The 11,435-nt window shown below is 42.5% G+C and overlaps 1 protein-coding gene across 3 annotated transcripts in view; it reads right to left on the reverse strand.

The window, feature by feature from the left end:
• tec (tec protein tyrosine kinase) overlaps positions 1-11,435 on the reverse strand; it is a 32,469-nt gene that overhangs the window by 1,784 nt on the left and 19,250 nt on the right. For all 3 annotated transcript variants that reach the window (XM_031314515.2, XM_031314516.2, XM_035994121.1), the window contains exons 8-17: positions 10,014-10,079; positions 9,707-9,761; positions 8,847-8,929; positions 8,453-8,586; positions 6,709-6,783; positions 6,439-6,610; positions 3,118-3,334; positions 1,807-1,871; positions 788-906; positions 282-439 (exon numbers count right to left, since the gene is read on the reverse strand). In XM_031314515.2, coding sequence (XP_031170375.1) covers positions 282-439; positions 788-906; positions 1,807-1,871; positions 3,118-3,334; positions 6,439-6,610; positions 6,709-6,783; positions 8,453-8,586; positions 8,847-8,929; positions 9,707-9,761; positions 10,014-10,079 — 1,144 coding nt within the window. The remainder of the gene's footprint in view (positions 1-281; positions 440-787; positions 907-1,806; positions 1,872-3,117; positions 3,335-6,438; positions 6,611-6,708; positions 6,784-8,452; positions 8,587-8,846; positions 8,930-9,706; positions 9,762-10,013; positions 10,080-11,435) is intronic.

Consider the following 11,435-nt stretch of genomic DNA (forward strand, 5'->3'; position numbering starts at 1 on the left):
TAGTAAATAATGGGATGGATAGTTTTGTTTAGAAACTGAGGAGGAAGAAAACCATGTTACAATCAGTATTTTTGTTATCAATGGATCGAATTACTGTCATCCCAACGATCATTTTTCAGCTTAAATCAATTCAAAATTCAGGTCAACTGGACACTAAAATTAATGTAAATTTTGTTTTTATTATTACTGATGGAACATGATTGGGTGCCATATTTAACAGTACTTCATACAGTGTATTTAGAATAAAAACACAGTAGCATGTTGTTTCTCACGGTTCTCACCTCATGCCAACTGATCTGCATGATGTCATAGATAGCGGGCGTGGCCATTTTGGGCCTGTAGAGGCGGTGACCCTTGGTAACCAAGGTTACCACCTCGTGGTTCTGACTCTGTTCGAACGGCATGCGGCCCTCAGTGAAAACCTCCCACATCAACACACCTGGAGACACAAACGACAGAGGTTTCAATAAGTCGGGAGCATTATTGTCAAAACTTTCAAGTGTTCCCAGTTTGGTGTTTTAAGCCCCCAATGTCATCACTACGATTAGGCAATGGTTAGGGTTAGGTGCTTGGGGGTTGGGGGCTTAAAAACACCATCGAGCTCCCAGTTCACACCAAAGATTCACATTGAAACCACTTTCGAACGTAGTTGCAAGTTTCAACCTGCAGATCTTTGGTCTAAAGTGGGCTTTAGTTTGTTGCAAATAAGTTGTAAAATGTGCAAAAAGAGGCTGATAGAATTGTGATGTTTATACTCGATGATTTATTGATGTTAAAGTGTGCGTACCAAAGGACCAGACGTCCGACTTGCTGCTGTATTTGCAGAAGTTGAAGACTTCAGGAGGCGACCACTTCACTGGAAACTTGGCTCCGGACGAGCTGGTGTACTGGTCGTCTAACACGTACCTACAAAACACACAACAACATTTAAATGTGACAGGAATAGCCAATCCTTCTACCTTGTTTTAGGCATTGACTGAAAAAATAATGGACGTAGCATAAGCATCACCCATTGGTTTGTGGACGGCCGTTTTGAAGCCAGGAGTTTGCATTTTGACCGTCACTATCTTGGTGTTTTGGAGCCAGAAGTGACCATATTTGGACAAGAGGGTGGGGAGGATGACGCAGCTAAGCCAGTGTTGTTTATGGTTGCAATGGCGCTTGCAAATTCGCCAATTTTTAACACTTCTGAATCAAGTCATTCAGCGGAGTTCGGCCAAGCGGACCTCCAGGTACTGGCAAACTTTGACATAAGTTACCAGCTAACGCTAGCGAGCTTTGGTGCTACCGAACGCTGAACAAGACATTTTTAGATGAGCAAAAGGTTCCGATTAACAAAGATGCAGTGAGAGGGTTAAGCGTTTAAGATGAAAACATGGACAACACCCAAAAACAAGTTAAAGTCTATTTTAATGTCCACAGTGTTAGCATTGCTAAGCCTCTGTCCAGATTGACAGGTCCTAAAGCATCTCCTGCTTTATCGTCTATTTTAAAATAAATGGGACCATAATATACAATATTAACATCCTGCTGTATTGAAGAAGACTTGAAACTAGCGACTGAGACCATAAACTCGTTTATTGAGGTAATAAATCAAGGAAGAAGTGGGCTCATTTTCTCATAGACTTATATAGAAACAGACTTCTTTGTGGAGTCGCCCCCTGCTGGAATTTAGATAGAATGCAGCTTTAAGGAGCTTCGGCATTGGCTTCACTTTTCAGACCCCGAAGTTGACGCTTGGTTTTAAGACAGTCTAGATAAAGGACGACAGATAAACATGTAAATGTGTTGGGATTAAGTTTGTACCTGGCCATGCCAAAGTCAGACACCTTCACCACCAGAGAGTCGTTCACCAGACAGTTTCTGGCAGCCTGCAGAGGAGGTGAAGAAGGGAAAAGAGAAACAGAAAAAAAGTCTTATTGTATTGAGCAGTTCTAAGTTTGCTGTACTAGTACACACTAGCAGCGTAGCTTCAGGAATGTCCACCACTTCGGCCCAGACTGAAATATCTCAAAAAGTTTTGGATGGATTGGCGCAAAATTTAGTACAGACATTCACGGTGCACAGACAATGAATCACAGCGACTGTGGTGACCCCCTGACTTCTCCTCTAGCACCACCATGAGGTTTACATTTGTGTTTTTTTGTGAAATGTCTCAACTATAAAATGGATTGCAATTAAGGTGTCGTGATTTTCTGAACCAAAAATTGTCAATTTACATCGAGTATTGAAATCAAAAGCGGAATCTACGATTCCAATATTTTTTTTCTATCTCCACCCCCGCTCACTTGCGCATGTCCGGACAAAAAAAATTGTTGAAGTGAATGGAATCACAACCTTAAAATCGAAAGACAAATCGAAACGTGTTGCATGACGCTTAATTCATTCTTCTCTAATGAAGAATTGTAGTAAGTTCTGACTATCCATCTAACAATTTTGCAAATTTCACATCATTTTACAGACCAAAAATATTTAAACTTTGGTGAAGGAGCCAAAACTACAATCTGGACCCTCTACAACAAAGGTTGGTAAAGTTGCTAACGGTATATGTACACATTTGTGCCTTAAACTGATTTGTTAAAACACAAGACAAAGCTTTCATACAACTGAATTTTCAGGTAATTTACTTGTTTTTTTGTTTCAGGATGGGACATGCTTGGAAAACATGACTTTGCTACAAGCAGCAGTACAAGTCAAAGTAACTGTGGAAACCAGCCATATTAGCAAGGCTCCACGTGAGGTTAGTTGTTGAATAAGTTTCTACGTTCTGGGTTAAAAAGTTCCTGTGGTAGAAAACCTAGCCTGGGAAAACCCTGACAAACTTCTGGCAAATTTGAGTCCGTAGGGCCAAGAGCCCATTCAAGCCCATTTCCAATTTTTCCAAATCGAGGCACCAATCACAACCAACATGCTCGCTGGTTGAGATGTTTTTCCGTCACTCTACATACGTCATCTCCTACATCGTTCTGATTGGTTTTAGGTCTATCCAATTGCGCCCAGAGGCATTTGAGCGGCGTCCATTGGTGACGCCCCTTTGGAAATGGGCTGTGAATGAACCTGCCCCAGACCCACTCTCAGTTACAATTGACTGGAATATCAGAGTAACGTGTAGGTTACCAGATCTCTGTGGATGAAGCCGTTGGCCTCCAGGTGCTCCATGCCCTCGCTTATGTCCAGGCAGATACTTAGCAAGCACCCCAGGCTGAAGCTGCCCCGCCGTTGCCGGAGGAAGTTCAGCAGGCAGCCGTGCTCCATGAACTCTGTGACGATGTAAATGGGCTTCTGCTGGCTGCACACTCCGTACAGCTGCACCAGTTTAGGGTGAGACAGTCTCCTGAAGTGATGCAAGTAGAAGAATTAACATTACATTACATGTCATTTAGCTGACGCTTTTATCCAAAGCGACTTACAATTGCTATATATATATATATATATATATATATATATATGTCTATATACATATATAGACATATACTATATATGTCAGAGGTCACACGCCTCTGGAGCAACTAGGGGTTAAGTGTCTTGCTCAGGGACACATTGGTTGATGTATCACAGTGGGAATCAAACCCGGGTCTCCCACACCAAAGGCATGTGTCATATCCACTGCGCCATCACCACCCCCCAATTAACAATTGCTTTACTGTTTTTCACTCTGACAGATCCGTTTTAATCAACACAGTTGTCCACAGCGGCCACATGACGACCTGCGCAGTGTTTCCTCTATGTTGATTTTGTAGTGGCGCCATAGCAAAATGTCTGCCGCCACGGTATCAGAAATAGGGCAGACGCACAATGTAGTCGCGGCTACCTTTTAAAATGATCCTGCCGACATAATGCATAATGCTGCCGCTCACATTGCAATTTAACAACAAGTAGAACTATTAGAGGTTATTGGGCCCGTCCAGTTTAACAACAAGTAGAACTATTAAGAGGTCATTGGGCCCGTCCAGTTTAACTCCACATACTGTTGTGTTGATGGAGTTTATTGTCAAAATGTTCGCTTTCTTCCGAGTCGACTATTGTACGAACAGCTCCACCAAAAACGTCACCGCGGTGGGTCCATTCTAATTGGACAACGTTCAACTTGTCAGTTCTGTCAGCTCATCGTCCTCAGTTGCTCAAAAAATACAGTTGATGTTCGGACAGACCTGCCCCCACTGCTAAAATAAATCCTAAAGGAAATACTGCCGCGATTTATTCACGGAACTCACAGGTTTTATTTCACCTTTAGTCTATTTTCTTTTGTCTTGCTTTAGTTTTTATTGTCAGCTTTTCACAAAAGACGAACTTGCCTCACAGTTCAGGTTTTGCTACGAATTCAACTCTGGAAAAGTTCCACTGAGAATCAAATGGTAAGTTACTGAATACTGGTTTACTCCTAAAACTTCTGAACCTCATGAACAACTATTTCAACTATAGTTGTTACAAACTGAGGCATTGACCAGAGCGGCACTGCGTCATTAATCGAAGGCCGTGTCCCACTTTTGGTGGGAAAAACATCCCGCTGATCATCACAAAGTTAACTGCTTTACACGAAATGTGACGTTATAATTTATGTCATTACAGGCCACCCTAGTTCAGAGGACAGGAGGATTACTGCATGTTGTCGCAGTTCTTACTCGTCTACACTAGAGGGCAGCAGAAGTCAAAGGTAGATATACCACTTAATGCTCTCTTAACCTGTCTTCTTAAACAATTCATAAACTATTATTAATCCAGAACTCTACTGCCTGGCTGTTAACTAAAACAGGAAAGAGAAAGCATATTACCCCAGTTTTAGCTCCCAGTGTCTTTTACTTCTGTATAAGGCTCTTAAAGGTTTGGGACCGGCCTACATTACTAATTCTTTGTCGTTTTATAATCCTTCACACCCTCTTAGATCGTCTGCTGCTGGTGTAAGTATCATTTTTCATAATTATAATTACGACTATATCGAAATAATATTGACTTGCGTATAATTCATACAGATACTAATGAGATATTTTGTATCATACAATGTATAACGGTGTATTTATTGATTTGTTTTGGGCTGTAATGGGTTTCCTTACATAATAAGCCCCAGACAACACCAAATTGTTTTGACAATTTTCCTAGATTTTGTTCTTTGAGACCACAGTGTGAATGGAAACAAAGACCATAAAATTGGCAACTTTAGCTTAGCCTGTTTTTAAAGATGCACCAAAACTATGAAACTCCCTAGCCAAGAAAATAAACAGGCCAAAAAGAAATGGAAGTGGAAGTGGAAATGAAATGTCGTGGATATAGACTAATGGGAACACAGAGCTCAACAGGGGCCGCCCACTTTCTTAACGCCTCTGGTTCCAGAAGGGATTTTACCCATTTAATATCTCTGTTGACGTTTCATTAAAAGCGTACTGTATATAAAGAGGTTTAAGCCTCGAACCGAGCTGAGATGAATGGTGACCATAAATCATTTGATCCGGCTCAAAAGAACACTTTGAAAACGGCAAAAAAGCCAAAGGTACGAGACTGTGTACAGAAACTATCAGAGACTTCAATGGTAGCAGCTCGCTAGGCGTCCGCGGGTTGGCGGCATAGGCAGAAATCGCGGTGGGGGGGTCAGGACCCACCCCATCTGAGGGTCCCCCCCCCCTAAAAATAACATTAAAACCAACGCTGTGTATTGTAAACAATATATACTTTAAATTAGGGCTGCAACTAACGATTATTTTCATAGTTGATTAATCTGTCGATTATTTTCTCGATTAATCGATTAGTTGTTTGATCTATAAAAATGTCAAAACATGGTGAAAAATGTGGATCAGTGTTTCCCAAAGCCCAAGATGACGTCCTCAAATGTCTTGTTTTTTCCACAACTCAAAGATATTCAGTTTACTGTCACAGAGGAGAGAAGAAACTAGAAGATATTCACATTTAACAAGCTGGAATCAGAGAAATCTTTTTTTTTTAAATAAAAAAATGACTCAAACGATTAATCGATTATCAAAATAGTTGGCGATTAACTTAATAGTTGACAACTAATCGATTCATCGATTCATCGTTGCACCTCTACTTTAAATAATTGGGTAAGTAGTAAAACAATACCACCCCAAACGGGGCAAAAAATGCATTTTGAGTTTAGAAACTTTTGAATTCCCCCCCCTTCCTTGCCTCACAGTGGTTTGGTCCACTGCTTGGTTTTCTCCCTTTACGTTAACAGTACACAGAAGTCCGGTGGGACCCATGGGAGCGATCCAATTGCAAACTCTGTGAACATTTTTAAACAATTGAAATTTGGCACTGCTTTAACTTAGTAATTGTCACTATTGTTTTATTGTTCCTTTCCTTTTCTGTCTTATTATTTGTTCGATGCTTATTGGATTGCTTGGTTTTTGCACTTGTTTTAATATGCATGTTTATTATGTTTTCCTAGCACCATGAACCTCAGCGTCCCCCCCCACCCCTCCTCCTCACATCATGACTTTAGCCTCCTCGATGAAGTCCTCCTCGTACATGGCTCCCTCTCTGATGGCCTTGATGGCCACTCGGTGCTGAGCCCTCCACTTGCCGAGCCTCACCAGACCGAACTGGCCGCTGCCCAGCTCCTTCATGAACGTCAGCTCACTGGGGTTGATCTCCCACTTCTCTGGACGGAGGAAAACCAGGGAAAGGAGGAAGGTAAGAGAGGTGCGTTCATGGATGCAGATTGTTTAAAAGCTGAGCGGGGTTTCTGTCCGGACTCACCGTAGCTGAAGCCGGCGGTGGACGGAGCGGACTTTTCCTGTTTCCCTACAGGATACCTCAACCTGGCAACAAGACCTGAGTTATAGATAAATGACAGAGAAATGTTCACACACGTAGCCCACAGTATGCATGAAAGCAAATGTCAAAGCTAAGGAATGAAAATGGAACTTGGAAACAAGTGTATCTCCGTGTGTACTTCGTCCACAGCAATCCCACCAATCGGTCCCAAAACGTCCCAGTTAGAGAGGAAATGCCCTAAACATATTCTTTGTAAATCTTTACAATCATTCCCAGAAAGAACCAAGCAGGCCTGCCTTGTTGCACGGTCCAAATTTTCTTAAAAACTTGATATTTTCAGCGTGTAGCTTGCTGGCTCAAAGTTAATTGTTGTTTCCTGTAATAAAGAGATTTTGACAATGGGAGCGAAAGGTGCGGGACAAAGCCTGACATCTGATGTCATCTAATGTTAGGCTTTATCCTAGAAATGTAGTTTAAGTGATCCAGACTAATGACTTTGGTAAACCTCTGACTTTTCATCCAGCGCCTAGTCTGGCTATCACCATACCAAGCTCAATCTTTTAAGATTGAACATTAGTCTGGGGAGCCTGCTCTGTATTTTTTACTGCACAAGAGGCGTGATCAACGGGCATAGTTCAAATGACTCTGGGCGCAATTGGATAGTCCTTCAACCAATCAGACCAACGATCCGGGTGACGTAGCAGCGACCGCGGCATCAACGGGTTGCTGTGCTTCGGTGGCCCCCATGTTGAATGTAAACAAAAAGTTGCTTGGTCGCTTCTCTATCGTCATCGTGTTAAACCCGCCCAATAGCGCGCCAGGTGGGTAAGCCAGTGTGTGATTGGTCCCCGCAAATTTGTAACTGAAGCAAGATAGAAAGATGTACAGGCCGGCAGATTGGGCTGGGTTTACCCAGCCTATCCAGCGCCATCATCAGGTCAAACTTTGAATCTACACTTTGGTTTATTTATGATCAAATACCTGCAGAACCGATTACATTCCCATCCTCCTCAGCTGTGCTTTTTGTTCAGGGCTGAAACTAACAATTGTGTTCATTATCGATTAATCTGCCGATTATTTTCCGGATTAATCAATTGATTGGTTTAGTGTACGAAATGTTAAAGAAAAAATGGCATTCGCAGTTTCTCAGTCGGACCGAACAAACACATTTATGAGTTCCTGCATGGTTTCAGCGCGATTTCATTTTTGTCTCAAATCGTAGGCATCTTTTCTTGATCCGCTAGCTGCCTGCCCCCTGAACACACCGTGAAAAAGCCCGGTCTCCGGGGACAACATAGGGGTCGTAAACGTCAAACAAACACTAGAGGCACAGGCTCTGCACCAAAATATAACAAACCACTTTCCAGCCAATCAACAACTCACTCTACTCAATCAACTCTGCTCACTATCCCACCCCCTCCCCCAACCATCTTGTCGGTGATTGGCTGGAACGTGGTTTGTTGTATTTTGGTGCCTATCCTTTGCCTCTAGTGTTTGTTTGACGTCTACGACCCCTGTGTTATCTCCCGAGACCAGGCTTTTTCACGGTGTGTTCAGGGGGCAGGCAGCTAGCGGATCAAAGAGAGATGCCTACGATTTGAGACAAAAATGAAATCGCGCTGAAACCATGCAGGAGCTCAGAGTGCACTTTTAAGTTATTGGATTTACTTTCAGATATGATTAAAGAACACACAGCAAATCGTCACATTGTGTCAAAATAGTTCACCTGCTGCGTTGTGTTTGTGGTACTCGATCAGGTCGGGGATAGAGCTGAACAAGTGTTTCTCAGCAAGGTAAAACTGTGGAGGCGAGCCTTGGGTCTTCTTGATGTGGTAATGTTTTATAGCTGCGCTTCCCTCCCTAAAAAACACCACAACAACAACAATATAATCACAACAATGTGACTTCTCGGCTCCATTACTACACAAAAATAATGTAACAATTAAAAAATGAATGCATAGGTCCTATCTGAAGCAAGTTTTCTAGAACGTACAAAAACATTATAGGAAAACAATATATTAATAAAAAACTCTGAAACTATTAACAATATATTTAAAAGATATGACATAAAGAACATAAAACGTGCAAATAAAGACAAAGGGACAACATGGTGTCTTTACCCGGCAGCAGACTTGGCATAGAGAGAGACGGTGTAGGTTCCTGGAGTGCTGGAGTCTCTGACAATGAAGGCGCCTTCTTTGTCCTGCAGGGGGCGACACAGACACAAACACAGGCTGAAACTACATCAGAGATTACGTTTTGATACCTCCGCCAAGGAGGTTATATTCTCTATTTATTTGTCATGACCGAAAGAAAGAGATCCAGGGTACAAGCGGCCTGGTGGCTGGCGTCTCCCTTAGAGATCGGTTGAGACGCTCAGTCATCCGTGAGGAGCTCGGAGTGGTGCCGCTGCTCCTTTGCTTCTGACTGGCTAGTAGTCCTTACCTAGGTACTGTCAGGGCATGCCCTCATACTCTGCTTCTGACTGGCTAGTAGTCCTTACCTAGGTACTGTCAGGGCACGCCCTCATACTCTGCTTCTGACTGGCTAGTAGTCCTTACCTAGCTACTGTCAGGGCACGCCCTCATACTCTGCTTCTGACTGGCTAGTAGTCCTTCTAGGTACTGTCAGGGTACGCCCTCATACTCTGCTTCTGACTGGCTAGTAGTCCTTACCTAGGTACTGTCAGGACACGCCCGCATACTCTGCTTCTGACTGGCTAGTAGTCCTTACACTGTCAGGGCAGGCCCTCATGCGCAGCTTCTGACTGGCTAGTAGTCCTAGGTACGGTCAGGGCACGCCCTCATACTCTACTTCTGACTGGCTAGTAGTCCTTCTAGGTACTGACAGAACGAGAGAAAGAACGGAGAACACACGGAGGGTAAGAACAGTGAAGAAAAAGTGTCAAAGATGTAAATACACCTGGAGGGAAGAAAGCTGTATGGAAGTAAAGAGGGATCTTTTTTAGACAAACGCTCACCTCTTTCCTCAGCAGCTCCTCTGCTTTGTTCCGGTTCACTTGTTTACTGTACCAACTAGAACAGAGAAATAAAAAAAAAAAAAAAACATCTCAATAATAATCATATCTGCATTAAAATTATATTTTAGTGTAATGAGACTTTCTCCGGTCCTGCTTTCAACAGATAGAGATCTGGCTGTGCAAAACTATAAATTCACCGGTTTATATATATATATATATATATATATATATATATTATTCACCGTTATATCAACTGTTAAAGTGCTGTAACTTTATCGTGACAGTGACTAATGATTAACAAACTCACACAAACTGCTGCAAGTTTCCGGATTTCTTCTCTGTTACATAGTTACTTGGGATGTAGCCTTCCTCGCTGGGAAACACACACCAGTCACCAAAAACACACACAAAGAAACAGTAAAAGGTTAGGATGCCAGAAACACACAAGGAAACAGTAAAAGGTTAGGATGCCAGAAACACACAAGGAAACAGTTGCTTTGGAATAACTCAACTATTTAACCGATGTTGTTGAGCAATTTCAGACCAGCGTTGACATTTTAGAACTACAAAAACTTGTGAAATACAAAAAAAAAGTAAAGAAGAAATAAAAAAAAGAAATTCTCTTAACAAATAAAACCTTTCATAAGAACTAAAAATGGACTCGTGCCCAATTTAGTGCACTCAGGAGTTTTGTAGCTTCAGCCTCACTTGGACGTTTTAACATTTACAATTATCCCCTAAATGTCCCCTTTGCGTACCCTGGAAATCCAGAGTTCTCGCGAGAGCACAATTTGAATTTGCTCAGCGAGTCATTCTGGCATTCAGTAATGATGCTCATTAACTATGCCCTTGTAGCTGAGCTGCACCAATCACATCGGTGTATCTGATATAGGCGGGCCAGAGGCGAGCTAAACAGATGACGACAGCGCTGCGACGTCCAAGTCATTAGTTAACATTGCAAGATGGCTACGGATGAACACCAGTTGTTTGAAACGGCTTTTGGCCGCTACAATGAACGAGTTAGACTTGGCTTTTTATCTAAGAGGAACAGAAGACGGTGCTCCAATCGTTCCTTTACAAGAAGGACGTTTTTGCTGTTTAACTGACCGGATACGGCAATAGTTTAATCTACCAGTTAGCTCCGCTGGTGGCTAAGAGTTTAATCTAGTTAGCTCCGCTGGTAGCTAAGAGTTTAATCTACCAGTTAGCTCCTCTGGTAGCTAAGCGTTTAATCTACCAGTTAGCTCCGCTGGTAGCTAAGCGTTTAATCTACCAGTTAGCTCCTCTGGTAGCTAAGCGTTTAATCTACCAGTTAGCTCCTCTGGTAGCTAAGCGTTTAATCTACCAGTTAGCTCCGCTGGTAGCTAAGAGTTTAATTTACCAGTTAGCTCCTCTGGTAGCTAAGAGTTTAATCTACCAGTTAGCTCCTCTGGTAGCTAAGAGTTTAATCTACCAGTTAGCTCCTCTGGTAGCTAAGCGTTTAATCTACCAGTTAGCTCCGCTGGTAGCTAAGCGTTTAATCTACCAGTTAGCTCTGCTGGCAACGTAAAGGCAACAAACAGGCAACGTAAAGTAATTCCGCACATTGTAATCAAAACAATACACATACGATTGTGTACTACTACAGGTTATGAAGCCCAAAATATGTCGCCGACTAGAAATCGCTAGTATCAGCTAGCGTTAGCTAACCTCAACGTTAGGTAGCCGCTAGCTAACGCTAGCTAGAAGG

This window comes from Sander lucioperca, chromosome 17, assembly GCF_008315115.2.
Source record: "Sander lucioperca isolate FBNREF2018 chromosome 17, SLUC_FBN_1.2, whole genome shotgun sequence".
In the NCBI taxonomy this organism is placed as follows: domain Eukaryota; kingdom Metazoa; phylum Chordata; class Actinopteri; order Perciformes; family Percidae; genus Sander; species Sander lucioperca.